General features: G+C 39.4%; 1 protein-coding gene across 1 annotated transcript in view; it reads left to right on the top strand.

Moving 5' to 3' along the window:
- Nucleotides 1-26923, top strand: part of LOC149317570 (nardilysin-like) — a 71753-nt gene that overhangs the window by 936 nt on the left and 43894 nt on the right. The window contains exons 2-11 of the mRNA XM_089518934.1: nt 393-771; nt 4633-4714; nt 5833-5986; nt 6277-6350; nt 7875-7970; nt 9879-10001; nt 14826-14883; nt 16720-16793; nt 20221-20290; nt 22906-22983. Coding sequence (XP_089375060.1) covers nt 393-771; nt 4633-4714; nt 5833-5986; nt 6277-6350; nt 7875-7970; nt 9879-10001; nt 14826-14883; nt 16720-16793; nt 20221-20290; nt 22906-22983 — 1188 coding nt within the window. The remainder of the gene's footprint in view (nt 1-392; nt 772-4632; nt 4715-5832; nt 5987-6276; nt 6351-7874; nt 7971-9878; nt 10002-14825; nt 14884-16719; nt 16794-20220; nt 20291-22905; nt 22984-26923) is intronic.

Genomic DNA, 26923 nt, shown 5'->3' with positions numbered 1-26923 from the left:
AGCAATGCAGGTTTTACATTTAATGAGCAACAACCACTTTAGGTTACAGCCTGAAAATGTACAGGCAGAAAAGATAATTCTCATGATTGTGCATGAACTGAAAAGGATAACATTAACCCATCGATTAACCAAATCCACTGTTCTATGAAGCAAATCTTATTTACATATTACAGTGTTAGCTGGTTTAATAGGTATTCCCTCTTCATAGAGATCTGGAAAACATCTGTGGCAGTGTTCAATAACATTAATACAGAATCTCACCAAACTACAGTGCTTAAGATTCTTTGATAAAGCAATGACAGGTATTGCTAAAAAAAAAAAACTAATACACATCTGAACTGCATATAGAAAAAAGGGATATAAAAATGTGACTTTCTTTTTTTCCCCCATAGGTTCATTAAATTAAAAAATGGCTTGAATGCACTCTTGATCTCTGACTTGACTATAGATGAGTGCAATTCTTCATCAGATGAGGAATCCGATCGAATGTCTTCTGGAAATGAAACAGATGATGGAGAAAACCATATTGCAGATAAAGATAGCAGCATTGAAGAAGATGAGGGAAAAGATGAGAACATACAATTTGGAAACAAATCTGGAGGGGGAGAAGTTGGTAGTGATAAAACTGTTGATGATTTTGGTGGAGAAATTGTTGAAGATGGTGATGTTCACAATCATCAGAGAATGACAAAGGAACATGAGGGCCGTGATATATATGAAGAACTAGTGAAACAAGAAGATGAAAATAAGATGGGGAGTACAGAAAAGCAGGTATGTTAGGCAGATGGGAAAACTATTGGGCTAATCTAAATCAATGGTCATTTCATTCATATGCTAATCTGTAAAGTGCAACCAGTGGTGGGGCTAGAGCTGGATTTCAGGGATAAAACTAGGTGTCCTGTAGCCCATTTCCTACCCAGGAACCATTCAGAGGGTGGAGCATGATGTGGACAGCAGTCAAAATGGCCTGGCATCAGTATTTAACTAGCATGAGTGTCCTGTGACCCACAAGGGTTGATACTGTTTGCCACAGCATCTTACCTTTGTGTGTGTGTGATTAACTGCATCTTTCTGGGATCTAGAACAAACCTGTAAGAAGTGCTCTTCATTTGTCCATATATTGTTATTTTTGTTGCTACTGCTTTTATTTTCTGTCAAGCTGACTTCAGCCTATGACAACCCTATGAATGAGGGATGTCCAAGAGCCCAGGTCTTGCAAACTCTGGGCCACGGCTTCCTTGGTTGAATAAATCTACCTGCAGTGTGTTTTTTCTCTTTTCTTACTGCCTTCCACTTTACCAAGCATTATTAATCATGTTGTCTCATGTTATATCCAAAGTATGACAGTCTCAGTGTAATCATCTTCACATCTAATGAGAGTTCAGGATTGATTTGCTCTAGGAGCCATTCATTTGTCATTCTGGCTGTCAATGGTATCTGGAGAACTCTACTCCAGTGATGTTTATATATGTATATGGACAATGAGTGGCTAACTGGGCATATGCATGCTTACAAATGTTCATTTTATTGATTTTCTTTCAAATATATATTCTCTGTTTCACATCAAAATGTTGTGTGTGTAATTTTTTGTTTGTATTTTTTAATGTATCATGCACACACAAGGATTTGTCACTCATGGAATGGAAAGTTACATGGAAAAATGTTGGTTTCAACTGAAGTAATAAATATGGCTGTCTAAAGTAGCATGCCTAGCTGTACCTCAGGTTACACCAGGCAAAGAATCACAATCAATCACAGCTTGCTGAAAAGTGTACCTGTATAACGCACACATCTGTAAGATTGTGTTTATTGCATCCACACTTTATATTTTATGGGCATGTTATCCAAACAATATAACATCCGAATTAGCTCAGAGCACTGTGGCTTCTAATCATTATTTGTTTGATTTCATTTCACTGTTCTGCTCTTTGAGATAAAATCTTTCCAAGGCAGTTCTGAACTTTAAAAAAGGCAGTGCTGAACAATGTAAAGGAATATCAGAGACAAAATCAGCAGAACTTTTACATAAAACAATTACATGGATTCTGTGCAGAGGCTTTAGGATGTATTCATAGCCTTGCTGAACTAAACGTTATTCACATCACAAACAGTATGATAAGGATCCTAGTAGTTTTTCCTGAAAAATGTAGAAAAGGTCCAATCCATAAGAGTGTTTAGACATGCTACTTTATGAAAAGAATTCATAAAGCTGTGTAAATTAGCCCAACTCCCATGCTTCCAGTATGAGTGAAAAGCAGTACAGCGTGCACAAATCTCTCCCACAAGTAAGAATCCTATCTGGACCAGGATCTCCTCTGACTATTTAGAAACAGGGAGGACTATTTAGAAATGTCACCCAGAGAATTCTAATTCCTCACCAAACTATACATCTCAAGATTCTATAATCCCCAGCCACAGTACTTAAATACTACCAAAGTACTATAACTATGTAGATGAAAGGGGCCCTGGAGAAAAGTAGGCAGACCTTTTCTTGCTGTTGTGTTTTAGTTCATCTACCTTTGAGTCCAACCCCCTGATCTAAGTCCACCCTTCAACACTCCTTTTCTGTCTCTGTGGACAACATTTCTATTCAACCAGTCCAGCAAGCCCGCAGTCTTGGTTTTATCTTTGATTCTTCTCTGTTGTGTATCCCTCAGATCCAGACCACAGCCAAGGCTTGTAGATTCTTTTTGTACAATATTGCCAAAATCCAACCATATCTTTCCATCTCTTCTGCCAAGATCCTGGTCCATGCCCTAGTGGTCTCACAACTTGATTTCCGTAAAGTCCTCCTGGCTGGGCTTCCTCTTTCTCACCTCCGTCCTTTAATTTCTGTCCAGCATTCAGCTGCATGCATTATCACTTCCGCCCACGGCTCTGACCACTTCTTTCCTGTGTTGGCATCCCATCACTGGCTCCCCCTCCCTTTCCGCATTCAGTACAAGCTCCTGCTGTCGACGTTTAAAGCCCTCCATGGGCTGGCCCCTCCTTACTTATCAGACCTTCTTTCTCCTCACCTTCCCACCAGGGCCCTCCGTTCTGGTACTCAAGGTCTGCTGTCCCAGCCCAGGATTTCCTTTGCCCCATCTCGGATTTGCCCCTTTTCACTCGCTTCCCCTCACCCCTGGAACCTTCTTCCCCCGCAAGCAAGAACCATCACTTCTTTAACCAGCTTCAAAACGGAGTTGAAGACCATCCTGTTCCGAGAAGCGTTCCCAGGCATAGCATAATTGTCACTTGCTATTTGATGTTCTTTTGTTGCCTGTTTTATTGAATCATTTCCTGTATTGTTATGTATTTTATATGTATTATCCTACTTAGAGAGGCAGGCTAGCTCCAACAGGCTTCCCTGGAAGAAGATTAACCACCCATTAAAAAGCCAAGCCCTCCCTCCAGTCCATCTCCCCTGATCCAGGCCTCGGAGGTAGAGAAGAACTGCTGGCCCTCATCCCCTTCCCCACCACCACTCCCTTCTCCTTTTGTGTCGTGTCTTTCTAGATTGTAAGCCCGAGGGCAGGGAACCGTCCAATTAAAAAGATTGTATGTACAGCGCTGTGTAAATTTACAGTGCTTTATAAATAAAGGTTAATCATCACCATCATCATCATCATCGGCCAGAATCTGTTTGTGCCTTACACTTGCATAAATGCTTTGTAGAAACACTTGGCATGGCATTCCACTGTGCATGCAGATGTGCATTCAGTTTACATAATCTGTTGCATCTGGTTGTACAGTGGGGCCCTTCTTGTCTGTAGTGGATGGGAAAAACTGTGGGATCTCAAGCCCATATTAGTCAATGGATGGCAACATACATGTACCTGCATCAGTGCACCTGTGGGTGCACACTGCCTTTGGCTAATATGGTGTGGGGCGATCTGCAAGAGCTCCAATCCACAAATGGCTAGTGGGCTCATTGGTTTTTGTTGTTAATTGCCCTCAAGTTGGCCAGAACTCCTGGTGACCCTGTGATTGAGACATCTCTAAGACCCCCCCATCTACCACTGTTCTGCTTAAGTCTTATTGAGTCTAGCCATCTGACATGCCATCTTCCTCTCTTTCTGTTTCTCTCAACCTTTCCAAGCATTATTGTCTTTTCGAGTGAGTTATGCCTTCTCATGATGTGGCTCACTGTACAACATTACTATTCAAAACGAGGGTTGTATGGCACAATCAACATATAACACTCCATGTGGATATTTCTATATAGAATCTTGAGTGGAACGTGGCACGTTTTCTTTTTATAATATGAAATCGAGAGGCTCGGGATTCTTGATGCCTATGTTACACCAGGTTTCAGTGTGACTGCAAGGAAAATTTAATAGTGAGGTATGTCATAGGTTATATTTCAGAGAAAAGAACTGACAAAACCTGTTCTAAGTAGTCATTACCTAAGAAAACCCTATGAAATTCTTGGGGTCGCCATAATTCAACAGGCGGCTTGAAGACACATCCACACACATAATAACATCTTGATCTGTTTTTCTCTTTGCAGGAGATTTGGGATGGAATGGGGCAGCATAGTAATGGAAATAGAATTCTTTAATACTGGGGGAAATGCTGTGATATTTTGCCTGTGATGTAATGCCCATTCTCTTCTTCTCTCCCTTCCCCTCTCCTTGTGTTTTATTGCAGTCTGCAGCTGCCCTTGTTGTTTGCATTGGCAGTTTCTGTGACCCGGATGATTTACCTGGACTGGCTCATTTTTTGGAACATAGTATGTGACAGCTTCTCTTTCTTTTTCATTCTTATTAAATCAGAGACAAAATGGTGTCTCATGTATTCATTTGGAATGCAGATTTCTAGAATCAAAAACATGATTATGTTGGGTTTCCCCCCTGTATTTTCTTTTATAGTTTTTAATACCCAATATAGCTTTCAAAGTCAATGAAGTCATTTCAAACTCAATGAGATGAACATTTAAAATGACTAACTGGTGAGTTATAAATAGAGACACCCATGTTTTATATCTCCCACAATGCCCTGGGTTGATCCTATAACAAAGATGGCCATAGCTAGAAGATCAAAGCAAATGTTAATGTTAGTACAACCGAGGCAAATGTCAGTGCTGGTGAACAGTGTTCAGTTCTCCTATACACACCAAAATTTCACAGGTGAAACCTGGGACACATGTGGCTACATAACGCCTATGTGGTTAAGACATCAACAGTTGTTAATGAGGAAGAAGAGACAAGCCTAATGGGAAGGGCAATATTCCACCCTCTTTGATTCTTTCCTCTTCATGAGTTAATTAAGTAGAAACTACATTTGAACTTTGAACTTGAAGTAAGAAGTAAGCTGAAGACAAAAGTGAAAAGTGAGAGGAGAGAGCAACTGGGGCATTTTAAAAGGAGCTGAAAAAATGGGATGGCAGAGGATTGGTCAGGGCTGTCTCTGACAAATCAAAACACATGGAATGTATGTTACTGCATAGCATGAAACGTCATTTTCAAAATGTGCTAGCTATTATACTCATGTCTTTCCTAAAATGACACATGGCTCCTTTTTGTGACCTTAAATGTAAAATATAACATGTCACTTTTTTTATTTACTTTAGCTACATAAACATGTAGGAAAATGCCCTCAAATGGCAAAAACTCCCCCAAATGACTCCCGCATAAATATTTTGAAAGTAACAAATAGAAATTACTTGTTACACTTTTGAAAAGCAACAATATGAGTCATTACATTATTTCATAACAGTGATGATGTTGCATCCTCTTTACCTCCCCCACATCCCCCAGGTATCATTTGACACATTATGACATTCCTTGCAGTGTAGTATTTACAAGAGCCTTTCCAGGTGGTTACACCATTATTGTCATTTTCTTTCAGTGGTATTCATGGGTAGCCAAAAGTACCCAGATGAAAATGGATTTGATACATTCCTCAAGAAGCATGGGGGCTCAGACAATGCTTCAACGGACACAGAACGTACGATCTTCCAATTTGATATCCAAAAGAAATATTTTAAAGAAGCCCTCGACAGGTATTCTAGCAACACAAAACCAAGTAGTTGGGGGATGGGGTTGACTAAATAACTAGTTGAAGAACCATCAGCACAATGAGCCACACATATCAATACTCTTCTGTATGAGGTGTGATTATGACTATCAGTTTCCTCTATCTCTCTTTCATTTTTTTTAATGTCCACTTCTTTCTGTTTCCTTTGCGAAGACATTTGCAGCTTTTCAACGCAGGTTAAAGAATAATAGTATTAGTAATAATAATAATAATAATACAAAGACCTGCTCTGTTATTATTCTGTTTTTCTTCTAGATGGGCACAGTTTTTCATTCATCCTCTGATGATTAAAGATGCAATTCAACGGGAAGTTGAAGCTGTAGATAGTGGTAAAACAAATGGTTTTGATTTTTTTTTAACCATTATTGATATTCTTGTAGTTCTTGGGAAAACTACCTCACCAAGGTTCTTTGTAGCATTCCTGTTGTGAAATTTGGATGACCTATCTTTTATATAACAACTTTACAAAAGCAATATTTAGATACAATGGCTAAAATCCAAAGAGTTAAGTATACTTAAGCCTTTTGAAATCAGGGGCCTTCAATGTATTGAACTTTGGACTGTGGTCAATAAATTTGGAGAGTGTAATTTTATGAACTCCCAAAGCATACCAAACTAGGTAATTATTGATATGACTGCACTTCTAAGAATATCTTTGGGAAACAAATCCTATTCAATTCAGTGGGACCTAAAGCTGTGTAAATGTATCTTCAGTTCAACTATAAGTCATATAAAATGTAGCGATATGATTACTTTCTGGTGTGCATTCTGTGCATTAATGTGAAGATAAAATGTGGAGAAGGAAATTATACTTCATTTTTCTAATGTGTTTTAGAGCTTTAAAAAGTTACTTTTAAAAAAATCTATCTCCTAAATTCCCACTGCTGCTCAGGGAATTCTGGGAGCCATATTCCAAACAAACAACTTTTCCAAGCTTTTTTATTATTATTATTTCTACGTATTTATAATAAATCTGGATTTTGGAGCTTCACTGCATGTGAGGGGACAAAGAATCAATGACATTCTGGGTTGCAAGGAAATCTTGGACTTTGGAACTATGCAATCAAAGCTAATACCACGAAGAGCACAGGAAAGTGACAATCACACTCATTTAAATATTGTACTGCTTTGAAGGGGCAGCTACTCTTATATGTTATGAAAGGGAATTATTGGAATTATTAGAACAAGTGGGAGGCAGAAAGAAAATGCTTGAAGCTCAATATCAATGCATCAATTCCAAAGCAATAGATCCATTCTTTTCATTCATATACAACATTGTGTGCCAGTAAGATTAAATGGCAGTTTTGATAAATAGCTAAGCCTATCCTCATGGCAGGACACAAATTCATTTGTGGAATCCCAGTCCCTACTTGTGCCAATAGTCAGCAGAGTATAGAACATAGATACTTGTGATCAGATCATAAAAATAAATCTATTGCACTCTGCTAGGAGGGTGTATGTCATCCAGAAGGTCCTTTGTGAGCAAAAGCCTCACCTCTCTCAACCCACCACATTTGTCCCATGGCACCATGGTAACAAGGCCCTTGAGGAAGAGGAAGTTAATCTCCAGAAACCTATATGCTCCAACTTGTTGTGATGCTTCCTCTACCACTGTTAATTGACAAGTTGATTTCTTCGAGATATTTCCTTTCACAGAAGCACTGTGAAACCCTCTAATTTATGCAACAGCTATTGGTTTTCCAACTCTGTGACTTTCATTGTTCATGCCAAATGACATAGGGCACTTGTTTCATTGCTGGGTATTGTGTTGTCTTTCTTTTCTGAATAATTTTATCATAGAAATGGTATGTCTAACATCTGCTGCTTACCATATTTTTTTTAAAAAACAACAGAATATCAAATAGCAAGGCCCTCTGATGCAAACAGAAGGGAAGTGTTGATTGGAAGCCTTGCAAAACCAGGACATCCTATAGGGAAATTCTTTTGGGGTAAGTATAATATTCTGAAAGTCAGACTGATATGCTTGGGATACAAGTGTAGTGAAGTCTGCAGAACCAAAGTTGCTTGGTGGTGTTGCATTCAGTATTTGAGAGTGTTTGAACATCCAAATGTTCTTTATTCTGGGTATGTCCACATACCCTCAGGTTAACTTCCTTTTATAAAGTTAACTTATTCTTTGTCCAAGATTTGGCCCAACATGGCCCAAGTCCAAAAATAGTGGATTAAATGGTAAATGTTTTGGTAGACTATTAGTAGACTACTTTGGCAGGAGCACATCATTGAGTGTTTTCTTACTGAGGGGGGATATTGATTTTCATGTAAGTAATAAAAAATGCAGGAAACAAAACTGAACACACACACACCAGGAACCTCCAAAGCCATGCTGTACCCCATGCACCCTAGCACCACTTCCTAGATTCTTCCTTACAAAAAGAACTAGAACTGTCAATACATCTTACCTTTATGTCTCACACAAAAGAGATGTTCTGAAGGGACCTGAGAGATCCAGAAGAAGCAAGAGGGTGTCACTATTCATTCCATTCCCTTGAATAAATATCTAGGATAAAGGAAAATGATTTCTAGTGATCTTTCATTCCAAGTAGAAGTAGGTCTTGATGTGCATTAAGCTGCAACATGATCTGTTCAGTCAAACAGAATCCTTATGGATTACAGCTATAGCTCTTCTTTGCCCTTCTGGCTGAAGAACTGGTAATCTAGTAGATATATCTGCAAGAGACTTACACTTTCCACTTCATTTAAGCAGGTTTCCATTGCATAAGCTAGGTCAAAATAGTGCAATAGATCTGATAGATATATTCCCATTAGCCAGCCTTCAGCTTCCTTTTAGTATTTATATGTGTAACTGATGTGATACAATGGGAATTGGTATGTTCTAGAAATCTGAAGTGATACAGCCTTTCAGCAGGCATGCCTTGTTATTTGGTTGCATGACAAGCCACACATACTAAATACCTTTTTACAGACAAATATCAAAGGTGCAGGGATTATCTCCAGTTTTCATTCTGGCAGCCCTTCTGAAAATCCCAGAGACCTTTTGCCAGTGAATTCAAAGACCTAGCCACATTGGTCTGGATCAGTATGTAAAGGTATATTGTAGCACCTTTGAGACCGAGATAGTATAAGCTTTTGTAGACTAAGGGGCTAAACAAATCGGCAAAATAGGGCATGTTCCCAGTGGCTTGGAGGTGTGGTTTACACATGACGCATGCCCCCAAGATGCCAAGAACATGCTGTGAAGCTGCCCCACTGCCCACACAGTGGCAATTTTCCAGCACTCCAACAGCACAGCATTTAGATGCCACATGCCACTGGAGCTCTGAAAAACTGCCACCATGGCAACAAAGGCTCCTTCTGCTGCTTCTTTTTGTGCCAAGAAAATGCCAGGTTGGGGGTGTGGTGTGAAGTTGCTGTGGCTCTGTGGCATGCAGCTCCATGGCAGCCCCAATCTGGCATTTTGGGACATCTGTTTTGGCCCTAAGTCTACTTCATTAGAAGCCCACTTCACATCAATGAAGTGCACAGACAATAACATCCACCACCATTCATATAGTTATCTACTCACCTTGGCTGATGATACTAAGCCGAATGAACCAATAATTTTATTTCCTAAGGTAGCTTCCTATGTTCATACAATATCACCCCTGGAAGTGGCCATTATCAATCTATTTCAGCTGGACCAATTTCCTGAGTGGATTTTCTCTTTGATTGTTGAATAATATTCAGTTGACATTGGACTAATTTATGTTTTAAAGAATATACCATCATATTTAATCTCTGAAAAACAATTAAGAAATAGCCCACATGCTTTAGAAACAAATACTGTGCACTGGTTTTGTGGCCAAAAAGTAAACATCTTCTTACTAATTTTTTTACAGGTAATGCAGAAACACTTAAACATATACCAAAAAAGAAAAACATTGACACATACGCAAGGCTGCAGGATTTCAGGAAACGTTACTATTCAGCCCACTACATGAATCTTGTTGTCCAGTCAAGAGGTATAAATATCGCCCTTTGCTGAAACACAAGTAATTAATTATGAGTTAATATGATTGATATCATATTATGTGAATTCTTCTAAAGAATGTTGGCAAATTAGCAATGTTGTATGACCCAGTACCATGACACCACTTGGCAGATTAGCTCCCAGGATAAGATACAGAAAGTAACTGCTGTTGGTCCAATTTCAGAGCTATGAGATAGGTGTGTTACAGACCGCCTAAAAGCGGCGGTCTGCCGGCACTGCTGGTTGCTCCATGAGGGAGCTGCAGCAGCCAAACAGCGCGGCTCCCGCGCAGAGCAAAAAAGAACCCCCAAAATGGCACTTCTTCCCACGGTGCAGTTATGACACCGCGAGGCACCAATGGCGCACTCGTGACATCATAAGCACCACGCGACGTATGGACGCTATGCGTCTGGAACGTAATAATGGCGGCACCTGTGTGTATAGGGCGCCGCCATTATTACGCCCCCGTCACGTGCTGGGGTGAGGCTGGTGTGGACACTAGGTCCCCGGCCAACCCCCAGCACGTGATGGGGGCGCCTCCAGAGCCCGTCTGTAACGGGCCATAATCATTTTGATGGTGCAAGATTGTAAAACAGTGTCACTAGGCCTGAATCTAGATGAATCATCATTAGATGCAATTTAGTGGGACCATAAATGGCACTGTGAATGTAGCTGAAAAGTGTGCTTCTTGCACTTATGCAAGAAAGGGCATAGTCATACTTGACAAGGGGTGAGGCACATCCCAAGAGCACTTCATTCTACATCAGTTTGGAAGGCATATTGTTTCACTGCCAAGCATTTGGGATGACAGTGGACAAGCTGAATGTAAACTTCATGGGACTGTTTTCCAGATGCAAGCAATCCCTTGATACTGCAGTCATTGACTAATGAATAGCATGGACATTTAAGCTTCGAATAGCCATATTCAAATGTCTTTTACAGGATCTTGTATATACCTGAACTTCTGTTTCTGATTCCAAGAGTATTGACATGGTATTATCATGCTTTGAAATATCCGTAGCCTTATTCAGGCGGTCTCTTTTAGGGACAGAATAACATGTGAGAAAGGGATTATGTTACCCTGGTCCATCCTGATCCTACTTTGCTCATTTAAAAAGCAAGACAGCTGAAGCAGAGAGCTTCCTGTTATGTATGTCTGACTCACCACACAATTTTGAGCCCTGATTTTCCAGGGTTCTGGTGCACATGGAGAGCACATGTATGTGTGTATTAAATCAGAACACTAAATTTAGCCCTAAACATCCAGGTAGCTAAATTGCATATTGTATGTCTGGGGGAATGGAGGGGAGAGCAGGACTGCAGTACCATATTTCACATGCACCTCACAACCTAAAGTTAGTCATTAAAATTCTTGAATATAACCAACATGTGTATATGGGCATAGCATATTGTTAGTACAACTGGGAACATAAAGAATTGAATGTTCTCAGCGTCCAGGAATTCTTCATGGAACTGCCTCCAGCTAGCTATCCTTTTTGTATTTGGAGAAGGCTGTGAAACATTGAATATGACCTTCAAATCTCCTACCACTTCCTGTTTGGACTTCCTTATAAGCAGCCTCTAAAGTGTTCCTCCTCTGCTTCCTCCAGGGTTTCAATAGTGCTGCAGGTCACACACAGTCCAAATAATATCAAAAGAATAGCCAGCAGTGTCCCATAAGCTATACAGAGTGTCAGTATCAGCCCATCTGGGAAACATCTTCACATTTTAAAGATCTGCCAAAAGGTTGTGTCTCTCTCTTTCATCATAATATTAAGTAACTGATTAGACAGATATTTATTAGGTGTCATTTGACCTGAAATTTCTTTGTGTACATGAAGTACATGATTCTATTTTATTTTATTCAGTGCCAGTGCAAGGGAAAGGCCAAAGGCAACCCTGGAAGATTCAGTTGCACTGTCACTTAAATGTGTCAAAGATAATGTATACTGGTTTAATGAAGCAACATAGCTCAGCTTTTCACAGTTTTAGTAAAGTTTCATCAGCTTGTGAACTATGTCTGAGTCATCTTGTGTCATAACTGGATCTCTCTGTGTTGTGTCCACACTCAGCTGGCTGCACATTTCTGCACATATCACATGCTGCAATAGCTGAACATGTCACATTCTGCAACAGCTGATAATTATAATTATCTATTTGTCAACAAGTAGTCTAAACTTATTGCTTTTATGAAAATCCATTTGCTTCATGCACCCAGTTCAAAAACAGTGGCCAGACACAAGTGATAGATTATGAAATTGGACCACACTTCATTAACTATTTACAGAATTCAGAAGTGGATCGTCTGCTAGTACAAAATCTATGGTTGAGTCTGTGGGGCTACCATGATTTTCCAGGTTTCTGGTGCAAAAGGAGAGCCTCCAGGTATATACCATTCAACTATATATGTGTATATTAAATCAGAATGCTAAATATAGTCTTCCCCAAAATAGGTGAGATGCCAGTGCCTTGACACCTAGTAAGACAAAAGCAGATAACCTTGCAGCCCAGAAGATTTGCCCTGTCCCAATCCCCTCAAACACCAAGCTTTAAAGGGAGATATGGTCAGGACTAGTCAAAGGGGCCATTCCAGAATCTTAGCCCAGTACAAGTCCAGAAATCAATCCTTCACCCAAACAATTCCCCTTGCTCCACATTAGCCACAGGTACACATTAGCCAGTTCTTCCTATCTGTCCCACAGGTCACCAGTGCAAAATAGAAAAACAAACAAACAAAAAACCCTTCTTGGCTATTTTTTGTAGCATTGTACATCAAGTAACCAGACAAAAAACCAAAAAAACCAAAACAAAACAAAACCCCTCCTACCTGGCCTCAAGGATGATCAGACAAAATCTGCACTGACTCACAGGGCAGGAGGATGGGACCAATTCCAAGAAAAGAGGCCAGTGTGAACAGGGTCTTTTATATCCCTCCAGGCTCCGTGTCATCCTCTCCGTCCAGAACATACAATGGTGGTTCCACTCCCTCCCTAGAGACATTGAAATAGAAAAAGGAGAAAATGGATTTTTATAATAGCAACAAGTTTACAACACTTGTTCAGATAATTATAATGATCAGCTATTGCAAAATGTGATGTGTACAGGTACTGCAGCATGTGATATGCACAGAAATGTGCAGACCTGTGCAGCCAGCTGAACATTTAGACATAAAAATAATAAATAAATAATAAAAATTTTATTTATATTTTCCCACCTCTCCCAGGTGGATCGAGGCGGGATTACAACCTAGTATAAAATACAAATACAAGCATATCAATAAAAATACATTAAAAATTAACAATTAAAAACAGGATATCAAAAGTGACTGTGGAATAAAGATATTGCAGTCCTATTCAAGGAGGTGGACCTATATGTCTTATACAAAATCGAGTGGGTATGCTAGCCAGAAGAGCTCCGTCTTCCCTCCTGAAAGTCTCCAAGGAGGTAGTGAGACGGGTCTGTTCTGGGAGACTATTCCATAGTCTAGGAGCAGCTTTGCTAAAAGCTCTTTGGGAAGTTGAAACTAGTCTAGTTGTTTTTAATTCCAACAAATTTTTCCCCATCGTTCTGAGAGTGTGGGGCGGATTATATAGGGAGATGCATTCCCATAAGTAATTGGACCCAAGCCATGTAGGGCTTTACAGGTAATAACCAACACCTTGTATTGTGCCCAGAAGCAAATTGTCAGCCAGTGCAGATCTTTTAAGATTGGTGTTATATGGTCAAACCTAGAAGAGCCGGTGACCAATCTGGCTGCCATATTTAGTACTAGGTGAAGCGTCCAAACATGATACAAGGGTAGCCCCATGTAGAGCACATTACAGAAATCATAACACAGAGATCTAAATTTGACACAAGATGACGCAGACATAGCTCACAAGCTGATAAATTTTTTCAAAACATCAGACTAGTTTGGACCACTCACACTACAGTATAGAAATACTGCACATAATTCACACGTGTACCAGCATATAGTACCTACAACACTACCATATGGAATCCCTTCCCTGAGAGAGTGAGTTACCTGACATATTTTTGTCTTCTAGGTATCAGTTACATATGAATACTTGTACATTCATATAGGAAATAAGTAACATTTAATATCTTTGCTCCTTCTTTGTAAAACCTTTATTGCATTTTGGTAGATATTTGTATATTATAGTTTTGTTGTTCTTGTTGTTGCGCCCTGGTGGTGCATGATTAAATGCCTGTACTGCAGCCACTCACTCCAAACCATAAAGTTGTGAGTTTATTACTAGCCAGGGCTCAAGCTTCACTCAGGCTAGCATCCTTCTGAAGTCGCTAAAATGAGTACCCAGCTTCTTGGGGGCAATTTGCGTACAGTTGTAAACTGCTTAGACACTGCTAGTTCAATATGAAGTGGTATATAAATGAAGCTGCTTGTTTGTTTTGTTCGTTGTGTGCCTTCAAGTCATTTCCTGCTTATGATGATCATGGGGCTTCCTTAGCAAGTTTCTTCAGAGGAAATTTGCCATTGCCATCCTCTGAGGCTGACAGAGTGTGACTTGCCTGAGGTCAACCAGTGGGTTTACATGGTTCCGGTGATCTGCAATTTTAGACATATGCCATCTTCAATTTTAGATTTGTAACTTATTGATATATTTATATTTTTCTTGTTTGTGTGAGCTTGTTAGCTGCCCAGAGTTCTTATAAGAAAGGATGGGATCTAATTTGAATATATACACAGAGACACAAACTTTTCATTTAAAAATTATCTTTAGTACTGTTATATTTATTTTGTCCAGGGATAAGGCATGATTTCCTAATTGCTCTCTTTCCTTTTAAATCTTATTAGAGACTCTGGATACTCTGGAAAAATGGGTGACTGAAATCTTCTCCCAAATCCCAAATAAGTATGATTATTTAAATTGACTTAAAAAAAATACATTATTTTATATTTCCAAATCTTACATGCTACATGTTTCCTCAGAAATGTGAATGAAAAAGAGTCTGCTTAAATTTAAGTACAACACTCCAAAGATATTGATATAAGAAGGAGCTTATGTGTAGTTTTGGCTTTAAAATATTGTTGATAGCTGTTATAGAATGTAAATAAAATAAGCATAATCCTGTTCTCTTAGTCATTTGCCCATGTCTTTCTAGTCTATTCTTTTTTATTTTGTGGTGACAGAAAATGTAGGGAAGGAAACTTTACACTAGTAAGATGTAGGTGGAAAATGCTAATGGAAATTGCCATACTAGGCTTCCTTTAATTAGGGACATAATAGAATGCAGAGTTTCTGTAATCAAGAATCCAGTTAATTGTATTTTAAAGCATTATGCTTCCAACATTTTGTTTGTTCCTCATTGACATTGCGTATCATATTTACTTATTAATTTCTTATCAAAAATCTACAAAAGCAGTGTATAATGAATATTTGATTTTAAAAGAATCTGTATAACATTGTTCAGGCAATTTTCAAAGGGCAGAACTACATGTCTGGAGACACATAGGACTTTCTCAGACTCATGTTTATAGCTACTGTGAAAAGTTAAACTGAGTTCTTGGAAAGGCATTTGCAGGAATAGCAGGAGAATATATTAATCCATCATCACCTGCCTACTACTTGCTGTTCCTAATCTGCTTGATCCCACCCCCAACCAAAGCAAGGTCTCTAAGCTGTGTGTAATTTTCCTATGCTTGCTTTTGGTTTCCAAAAGAGTAGCTCACTAGATTAACCATCAAGCAGCAGAATAAGAATATTTACATTGCAGGCATGGAAAGAATATTTAAAAATATTCAAACAATGTTTTTTTTTTTTAAAAAAAATGCTGTTTGAGCATGATGAAACCTTGATGAGAAGAATCCTGAACTGACAAGAATCTGTGTGGTTTTCGAATGCTTTCTCACTGCAGGAAGAAAATTAAACAAATTATTCATTGCTATCTTTGAGAAGAAATGTAGTGAAGAATTACATTCCTATTTTATTGAATGAGTTGGATATTTTGCAACTTCAGCAAGTAATTGAATAAACTGAGGATCACCATTAGGGTTAGCAATAGAGTCAGGGTCCAAATTGTTTACGGTTACAGTTTCATTTATATTTCATGTGATTCCACAATTCAATGATAGTTCCATTCCCTTTCACCCTGAATGGGGCCAACGGTCTGATAACTCAAGTACATAACTTTTCCTGTCTATACACCATGATGTGACAATAAAAGGTATGGGACTGTTTTTTCTTCCCAATATTTTACATGGGCTGGGACAAAAGAAAGCCTCTGCCGCAATGAGAAACGGCTATACATTTGTTGGGGCACTTTCATCTCCTGTTGTTTCAGTATATGACATGTACCTGACATTTGGAGACAATGGGCAGAATCACATTAGTGACCTATGTGTACTGCACAAGCATGAGTCTGACCAGGCCTATGATTTCTTACAATAAACCCCTGAACACCATTGTATTGTTATTATTGAGTACCTTCTTCAAGTCATTTCCAACTTAAGGAGATGCAAAGGTCTGTCATGGGATTTTCTAGGCAAGGTATGTTCAGCGGAGGCATACCATTTCCTTCTTCTGAGGTTAAGAGCATGATTTGCCCAAGGTCACCTAATGGACTTCCATGACAAAATGGGAATCAAAACCCTGGCCTCCTGGAGTCCTAGTCCAACACTCAAACCACTACATCATGTTGGCTCCCACCTGAAGGCCATAGTATTGATTTTACCCCTTTTCTTTCTGAAGTGGATTAGCCAAACCAACCTTCAGTCACCTCAGTAAGCCATTTGACACACCTGAATTCAACAGGCTTTATAGAGGTAAGTGAACTTGATCTTCAGTTTTGTATTACTGGAAAATGCGAAGAGATGTTTTATATGCAAAGGGGTCTTGTAGCACCTTTAGACTAAAGGGCTGTACAGACAGCCCCTAAGGGATGGCACGATGCCACCTCTGCATGCCATGGCCCCGATCTGGCCTTTCCAGGGGGCCAAAAGGAATCACAAACAGTGGATCCTTTTTGCTCCATGGAAATGTTGTGATAGCCATGGCGCCACAGCTATATGGTGCTTCTTCAGCACTGCCTCACCAGAGGAGCACCATGATGCTGTGTGCCATGCAGAGTGGCACGCAGTATCATGGCGTCCTGGGGAGCAGAGTCAGGATGTGTGTCATGTGGGCGTGAACCCCAACTCTGCCCCCAGGCTGGCCTTAATGGCCTGTCTGAAGAGCCCTTTGGGAAAGAGAGAAGTTAGTAGCATGAGCTTTCATAGAATTGAGTCTGCTTCCTCGGGTTCATAGGATTTATATTCTCCTTATGCTAATGTTGTGCAATGGATATGAGGTGGAGAACTGAGAAGTAACTGTGCAGATAAGATCATTAAGTGTCCATAGGCAAGCCACTATCTTGTCCTCTCTGTCAGTAATACAATACAGCTAGCCCTCCATATCCATGATTTTTTTATCCACAGATTCAACCAACCATAGCTGAAAAATATTTTAAAAAAGTATAAATTCCAAAATGTATCCCTTGCTTTTGCCATTTTGTATAAGGGACACCATTTTACTATACCACTTTATTAATGGGACTTGAGCATCTATGTATTTTGGTAACGATGGAGAATCCTGGAACCAAACACCAGTGGATAACAAGGGCCCATGGTATGATCATAAAACTGGCCTGCCTTACAATACTGCTGACAATGTATTACTGTACTTAGATGTATATTTGCTTAATATACTTTAAAAAACTGATACATAAACATACATTTGATAAAATTACCAGCTTGGTAGATGAAGGGAATGCTGTGGATATAGTATATCTTGATTTCAGTAAGGCCTTTGACAAAGTTCCCCATGATATTCTTGAAAACAAGCTTGTAAAATGTGGGCTTGACAAAGTAACAGTTACATGGATTTGTAATTGATTGACTGGCCGAACCCAAAAGGTGCTCAACAATGGCCCTTTTTCATCCTGGAGAGAAGTGACCAGTGGGGTCCCACAGGGCTCTGTCCTGGGCTCAGTGCTATTCAACATCTTTATTAATGACTTGGAGGACAAAATTGGGGGCATACTTATCAAATTTGAAGATGACACCAAATTAGGAGGAGTAGCTAATACCCCAGAGGACAGGATCAAGATTCAAAATGACCTGAACAGACTAGAAAACTGGGCCAAAGCTAACAAAATGAAATTCAACACGGAGAAATGTAAGGTACTGCACTTAGGGAGGAAAAATGAAATGCACAGATATAGGATGGGTGACACCTGGCTGAATGAAACTGTGTGAAAGGGATCTTGGAATCCAAGTAGACCATAAGTTGAAAATGAGTCAAAAGTGCGATGCGGCAGCTAACAAGGCCAATGCGATTTTAGGCTGCATCAATAGAAGTATAGTGTCTAGATCAAGGGAAGTAATAGTGTCACTCTATTCTGCTTTGGTCAGGCCCCACCTGGAATATTGTGTCCAGTTCTGGGCACTACAATTAAAAAAGAACATTGAGAAACTGGAACGTGTCGAAAGGAGGGCGACTAAAATTTATTTATTTAGGTATTTATATCCCGCCCTTCAGCCCTAATGGCTCTCAGGTCTGGAAACCATGCCCTATGAGGAACAACTTAGGGAGTTGGGGATGTTTAGCCTGGAGAAGAGAAGGTTAAGAGGTGATATGATAGCCTTGTTTAAATATTTGAAGGGGTGTCACATTGAGGAGGGAACAAGCTTGTTTTCTGCTGCTCCAGAGAACAGGACCTGGAACAATGGATCCAAGCTGCAGGAAAAGAGATTCCACCTCAACATTAGGAGGAACTTCCTGACAGTAAGGGCTGTTCGACAGTGGAACACACTCCCTCAGAGTGTAGTGGAGTCTCCTTCCCTGGAGGTCTATAAGCAGAGGCTGGATGACCATCTGTCAGGGATGTTTTGATTGTGATTTCCTGCATTGCAGGGGGTTGGACTGGATGGCCCTTGTGGTCTCTTCCAACTCTACGATTCTGTGATTCTATGATTCTATGATCAACGTTGTATTCCTATTGTGCTTATGGCAATACACAAGTATCTGAATTTTGTTAAAAGTTGCACAAGGGTGGTTTCCTATTCAGGGTTGTGCAAGCCTATGTTACACCAGTGTATACTGCTTCACAAGAAGCTATGCTGTCTTGAAGGTTCTATAAATGCATTTCTTGGTGGTGTGTGGGGAGCTGATCATCTGATTCATCATGCGAGAGTGTGCAACTATACAACCATTGCACAATTGATCACAAACCAATGCAATCCAGTAACTCCAGCATAACCACCCTGGCATAGTTTGATGGCACACTACCAGGGGTACAGAATCTCAGCCAGCATAAGCAAAGTTACTACTGTTAATTTTTAAATGTGTCAGTACAATGTTAATAAATAATAATAATAACAACAATAATAATAAATAGTTTATTTATATCCCGCTTTTCCAATTTTTGATCAAAGCGGCGTACAAGTTTAAGTAAAAAAAACCATCAAGATAAAAACAATTAAAACAGTATCTAAAAACAGTCACAATAACAATAAAAGCAACAGGTTCAGCTGAGTGGGGAAATCCATAAACATCACAAGGTCATCAAACCGAGGGGGTGAAACAAGAAGTAACATCTCATGGGGGCAAGGCTTGAGAAAAGAAAAAAGTCTTAAGGTTCTTCTTAAAAGTATCTAAAGATGTGATGGAGTGGAGCTCATCTGGAAGATTATTCCATAATCTTGGGGCCGAGATGGAAAAGGCCCCTTGCGAGGTCCTTGCATAATGTGCAGTTGGGACCTCTAGCAGATTCTTCCCTGCTGACCTGAGTGAGCGGGGTGGATTATATGGGAAGAGGCGGTCCTCCAAGTACCCTGGGCCCAAGCCATTTAGGGCTTTATAGGTCATAACCAACACCTTGTATTGAGCCTGGAAGCGCATAGGCAGCCAATGAAGATCTTTCAGGATTGGTGTTATATGATCTGACCTGGAACACCAAGCGACCAGTCTCGCTGCCATATTTTGCACTAACTGTAGCTTCCAGGTTTGATACAAGGGTTGCCCCATGTAGAGCGCGTTGCAGAAATCCAATCGAGAGGTTGCTGGCTCAGTTCCTTTTTATTTAAATTCTGATAACATGTGGAATTAATAGATATATATTTAGAGTGACTCTCTTGCTTGTCAGTTTTCTCACTATCATCTGCAAATCCATCCTTCTGAACAGCTAATACAGACTCCTTTCTTCTGTTTCAGTTATTCCAATGAAAGAAGTACATTCATTAAGCATCTCTTGGGCTCTACCCCCACAAGAAAAGAATTATAGGTAAGGAATCATATTTAAATATGCTTCCTTTTATATAACTCAGTAACAAAAGATCAGAATCTACCATATTGCTAAGAACAATGCCCTCCTTTCTCACTGCCCTAGTTTCAGAACAACAGAATCCAAGATTTTTTTAATTGAGGTGTTGCAGTAAATCAGTACTGTATCCGTGACATGGACATTGAAATATCCAGTTATTTGACTAATTAGTTGATTAATTGATCAACAAAGCCAGATTATCAGTCAACTCGCACACATTTTAAATACTAGAGCAGCGTAGTAGGAATGCACGCTCAGGAAATGGCAAGGGTATGGAGATGTTATGAGAAAGTTAAATGTGAAAGCAAAGAGCTCTGTTGTTCTTGTGCTTTTGTTTTGTTTTGGTTTGGGGGGGGGGAGTCACTATGGGACTATGCAGACCACCCTAAAGGGTGGCCTGCAGCTGCCTCTACCTTCATTGGATTGGGGCCGTGGCAACTGCACGCCACAGCCCCAATCTGGCCTTTTCAGGGTGCAAAAGGGAGCTGCAAAAAGTGGCTCCTTTTTGCACCCTGGAAAGGGCATGATAGATGTGATGCCATGGCTTTAAGGTGCTCTTTTGGTACTGTGTCATGTGGACACAATTCCAGAGGAGTGCCGTCACACCATGCACCATGTGGAGCGGTGCATGGCATTACGCCACCATGGGGACAGAGTCAGGCCGTGTGTCCTATGGACACCACACCCCAACTCCACCCCCAGCCCAGCCTTAATGGCCCATCTGCATAGGCTTTATGAGAGGCATTGATAATCTTGAGCAAGCTATTACCTGCTCCTGTTCACAATGTCCCCTCCAAGACATGGAAGGACAATTCAAAGATATAGCCAGGTTAGTCTGTAGAATCAGTATATATGGAGATCTTGTAGCACCTTTGAGACTAACAGATAGAAAGAAGTTGGCAGCAGAGGCCATTATTGAGTTAAGTCTAGTTCCTTGGATGCCTTTGTCCAAATGCATCTGAGGAAGTAGACTTTAGTCTACAAAAGCTCATGTTGCCAACTTCTTTCATTCAGTTACTTTCAAGATCTCTCTACACATGGAAGGACAATAGTACCACTTCATTTCCCGGTCATTCCTTCTGCTGCTATTCTGCTGGTGAGGCTAGAATTTCCTATCCAGCTGACCAGCATGAACATGAAGCTTCTTCCCCCTCCCTTTTGGCTCTATAAATTTCATTAATGATGAAAAAAGAGACATTTTAGCAATGCACTTGCAGAAAAAAAGCTGTCCCCAGATATATTCCCCTTAGACCACTTTTCTTCCCGGATTCCATAAGAGCAAATGATTCATGGTTGGCAAAATTCCTGTGGACTACACCGGACCCCCTTACACACAAATGCACGCACTCCACTGGGAGCTTCCAGAGTTCTCAGATCTATATTTGGCAGCAACTACCATGACTCAGTGTGGTATAGAGAGGGCCTTCTATGGTAAAGAATATCCCTCCAACCATAGACTGCTTCCTCATGGGGGGGGGGGGTGTCTTCGGGAAGCAAAATATGGGATCAGATTGAAAGCCTCAAGTCCCTTAATTATCTTTCATCTTCAAAAATGATTCTTGTAGAATGAATGCTGATATTAGGGATGGAAAGAATGTTTGAAAATATTTTAAATGGTCAAAAATGAATTTGTTGAGTGTCATGAAAATCCTGATGAGGAGAAACCTAGATGGAATTTTCACAGTTAAGGACTTGTTCTTTGTGGGAAAATTACATGCTTTTTTACAAAGAAAACAATATTTCTGCAGAGAGAGAAAAAAATCCTGCAAAGAAAAAAGTGCAGAAATTATTTTAATATGGAATATTTTTTGTGTTTTCTACACAGAAATGTTGTTTTTCCATGCAGTTTTCTATGCAGGAAAATTGCTTTCTGTATGGATAATATCATTTTTAGCACAACAAATACATTTTCTCTTTCTTTCTTTTTGCACAGAATAATTCCAGAACTGTGAATAGTTTTTGAAAACTCTACAGTTTTCAATGAGTTTCAAACAGTGAAGAGGAAAATGGTAAAATGAATTTATCTTGCCCTTGAGTACAACCCTAGATGATGTACTGGGCACCTCCACCTCTTTGAGCAAATAGGACCTTCACTGTTGGTGAAGAACAGCTACTAGGCATGTCTCTGAAAGCTGCATACTGGGCAAGAACAATGTGACTGCAAGAGAAAAATATTGCACTCATATGTGGGAAAGAGGATGGAGATTATATAGGCCTTTGGTCGGATTTAGCACAACTCTTCTGACAAGCTTATCCAAATAGTTTTTAAATTGTTAACTCAGGTGCTGAATTTAAAATGTGGTCTCTTTTAAATGGTATATGCCTTATTTGTCCTTTTAAACCATTGTGTTTTAATGAATGTGTTTTAACTGATGTTGTTCATCCTTGGTTGCTGTTGTTCCCTGCCTTGATCTATGAGGAGAGGTGGGTAAGAAATTGTTGTTGTTGTTGTTATTCTAGTAGGAAAATGAACACTTTTTTAGAGATACACATTTTAGAATAGATTAGATCTTTGAAGATGGTTGTGTTGTTTGTTAAATCACTTTACAGTTAATATTTTCCCCCAATCTTGTCAGGGTGAAGCCTCTTCATTACATCTCCTGGCTGATAGGGCATGAAGGGCAAGGCAGTGTGCTTTCCCTACTCAGAAAAAAGTATGTATGAAGTTTTTGCTTTGTTCATAATACATAGAAGCATGAAAGAGGGAATGTTCCAGAGGAATTTGATATACCATCATTAATCCAGTAAAAACATTAATTCTGAATATTCGAGATAATATTATTTACAACTCAGTTTTCTATACTGGAAGATTGTTTTTGTGTGACTTCAAGTCATTTTTGACTACCTATCATAGGGGTTTCTTGGCAAGATTTGTTCAGAGGAAGTTTGCCATTTCCTTCCTTTGAGGGTAAGAGAGTGTTACCTGCCCAAGATTTGAACCCTGGTCTCCAGAGTCATGGTGCAACCCTTAAACCACTATTCCACAGTGGTTCTCATATTGGGAGATGATATGATTTGGAGTGCAATCCTAACTCAAAAGACTTGGGAGTCAGTACAGTTAGCCCTCCATATCTATGGACTTTTTAAACCATGGATTCAACCATCCATGTCTTGAAAATACTGAAACAAATATAAATTCTCAAAAGCAAAGCTTGATTTTTATATAAGGGACACCATTTCACTAGGCAATTTTATTTAATGGGACTTGATCATCCGTTGATTTTGTTATCCATGGGGGTTCATGGAACTAAACCCCAGGGGATATCAAGGGCCCACTGTATAAGACACAAATCTTATCCTTTGGCAGAAATCTCCTTCTGCCAGCAGAAACATGTGGGGTTTTTTTCCTTCTGGCTAATCTCAAACACCTGCTGACAGAGCAATCTGCCAGCAGAACTGTTCTGGTAGTGGAAGAGAAAAAAAAAAAAAAAAAGGTGAGAAAGATGGAGTCAAATTAGGTCAAATTATCCTAAACTACTACAGCCCAAGACAAACACACAATGCTGACACAGTCTGACCAAGGTGATAGTTTGTTGTTCTGTGCCTTCACATTGTTTCCAACTTACGGCAACCCTATCACAGGGTTTTCTCAGGACGATTTGTTCAAATGATGTTTGCATTGTCTTCCCCAGAGGCTGAGAGCATGTCACTTGCCCAAGGCCATCCAGGGGGTTTCACGGCTGAATGAGGAATCAAACCCTGGTCTCTACTGTGGTAGTCCAACACTCAAACCACTATGCCATACTGGTTCCCCAAGGAGATAGTAGTTCTAAATAATTTCCGCCATCACTATGTTGAGAGGGAATTTGGATTCTTCACAATTTCAACAAGCCTAGGGATAAACTCGCTTGACTCTTTGACATCTTCCTTGGTTGGGGTAGTGCTTTTCCAAACTAGGGACATTTTGGATACTTCTGACATATGAGGTTGTCTCGAGATAGTGGTGTGGTTAGAGTTCTGGCGTGGAAGTAGGTACCGCTAAGTTCAAGTCCACACTGAGCCATCAAATAGAGCAATCTTGAGAAAATGCTTCTTTCGCTTACCCTATCTCAGAGGATTTATGAGTAGACAAGCTGAGGAAGTGAAGAGCTACAAATGCTATCTTGAGCTCCTTCCAGAAAGTGGATTATAAATTTAATTTATAAATAATTGAAATTAATTGCAAGCCTTGCTGCTATCTGCGTAGTTGCTTTGGGCTGATTAATCCTGCAAATACTGAAGTTCCATTCAAAATCACAGTCTTTCTAGATATTTAGTGAATGCAAAAAATGACCTTAATAGATTAGAAAGCTAGGCCAAAGCTAACAAAATGAATTTCAATATGGAGAAATGTAAGGTACTGCACTTAGGGAGGAAAAATGAAATGCACAGATATAGGATGGGTGACACCTGGCTGAATGAAACTATGTGTAAAAGGGATCTGGGAGTCCAAGTAGACCATAAATTGAACATGACTCAACAGTGCGATGCGGCAGCTAATAAGGCCAATGCGATTTTAGGCTGCATCAATACAAGTATAGTGTCTAGATCAAGGGAAGTAATAGTTCCATTCTATTCTGCTTTGGTCAGGCCCCACCTGGAATATTGTGTCCAGTTCTGGGCACCACAATTTAAAAAGGATGTTGAGAAACTGGAGTGTGTCCAAAGGAAGGTGACTAAAATGGTTAAGGGTCTGGAAACCATGCCCTATGAGGAAAGACTCGGGGAGCTGAGGATGTTTAGCCTAGAGAAGAGAAGGTTAAGGGGTGATATGGTAGCCCTGTTTAAATATTTAAAGGGATGTAATATTGAGGAGGGAGCAAGTTTGTTTTCTGCTGCTCCAGAGAACAGGACCCAGAGCAATGGATGCAAGCTCCAGGAAAAGAGATTCCACCTCAACATTAGGAGGAACTTCCTGACAGTAAGGGCTGTTCAACAGTGGAACACATTCCCTCAGAGTATAGTTGAGTCTCCTTCCTTAGAGGTCTATAAGCAGAGGCTGGATGGCCATCTGTTGGGGATGCTTTGAGGTTTCCTGCATGGCAGAATGAGGTTGGACTGGATGGCCCTTATGGTCTCTTCCAGCTCTATGATTCTATGATTCTAAGTATGTTCTGAATGACTGTGTCACCTGTAACTGTGCTTCACAATACACTCCTCACAACCAGTGCCAGTGATTTTTATAACTGAATGAGGCCCCCAAAATAAAACTGGAACAAAAGCCATTGGGCTTAATTTGTATATAATAAAATGGATTTTTGTAAATATTTTGGGACATTCTTGTTGTTGTTTTAATTTTAGAGTCTAGACACTTAGCCTAAAATGAACCAGATCTAATGGTTGTTCATCAAGTCTCAGGGTAGAGATGTGAAGGCCCGGAAAAAAATGGAAAAATTTGGGCAAAAAACATTTTAAACGTTTTTATTGGAATGTTTTATTTTAGCTGGATGAATAATATTTTTAAGACAAGTTGTTTATACATTATCCAAATCATTTCTAAAAACTATGTACGGTATCAGAGTTTTCTAATTTCTAGTGAGAGGAAAAGGAATTATAAACTTTGTGATAACAACACCTCATTTGTTATAAATATTTTTTTAAACAAAAGTAAATCCTGTTTGTAATAATTGTTTGAATACTCTATACCAATTGTGATAATTTTAAGCCAGATCAAATTGTACATATATTTTATGTTCCTATAGAAACAGAGTGTCTTTCAATCTGTAGAAAGTGCTAATGTTGCATTTTTAAATTTTTTATTCATAATGTACACAAAATATAAAAGATATATACAAACTTATCAAACAAGCCAACCTTTATCACTTAAACCATATATTCCATTCTATACTAGCATTCACTTCCTTAGGCTATAACTCAAAGTCCCACCTTATTTATCTATTATCTTTTTACTAACTCTCGTTGTAATTCTTAACCTGTCCATTAGATCTAAGAGTAAAGATACTAGTACCTAGATAGAGTACTATACAGCAAATATATTCTACCCCTCCAGTTGCTAATTAACCCTTTATAACCATATAACTTATCTATCAGAGTTCAAATAAATTGCATTCTCTTCTTTCCTTTTGTATATAATTCTTCCATGGATTCCAAACCTCATAATATTTGTCTATTGTTTCTTTACCTAATAATACAGTTAATTTTTGCATTTCACAAATTTCCATCACCTTTAGTCTCCATTCATTTACTGATGGAATTTCTTCATTCTTCCAGAATTTCGCAAAAACCATCCTCGCCACCACAATAAGAAAAAAGATAAGTTTATCTTGATTTTTATCTAAATTTAAATTGTCTGAAATGTTTAGAAGATACAATCTTGGATCCAATCCTCCTCCAAAGTCAATCATCTTCCTGATTTCTTTATGTATAATTTTCCAATAATCCTTTGCTTTCTTACAATGCCACCAGCAGTGTAAGTATGTGCCAACGTTCGACTTGCATTTCCAGCATTTATAACTTTTGTTTTTAAACATTTTGGCTAATTTATAGGGTGTTAAATGCCATCTATACATCATTTTATAGACGTTTTCTTTTAAGAGGACACATGGTGTATATTTAGTTCTTACTTGCCAAAGTTTTTCCCATGATTCTAACTGA

Source organism: Sceloporus occidentalis, unplaced genomic scaffold (genome assembly GCF_023333645.1).
Source record: "Sceloporus occidentalis isolate IW3139 unplaced genomic scaffold, rSceOcc1.0.p SCAF_3, whole genome shotgun sequence".
NCBI classification, from domain to species: Eukaryota; Metazoa; Chordata; class Lepidosauria; order Squamata; family Phrynosomatidae; genus Sceloporus; species Sceloporus occidentalis.
This window is presented reverse-complemented; position numbering and strand designations above follow the sequence as displayed.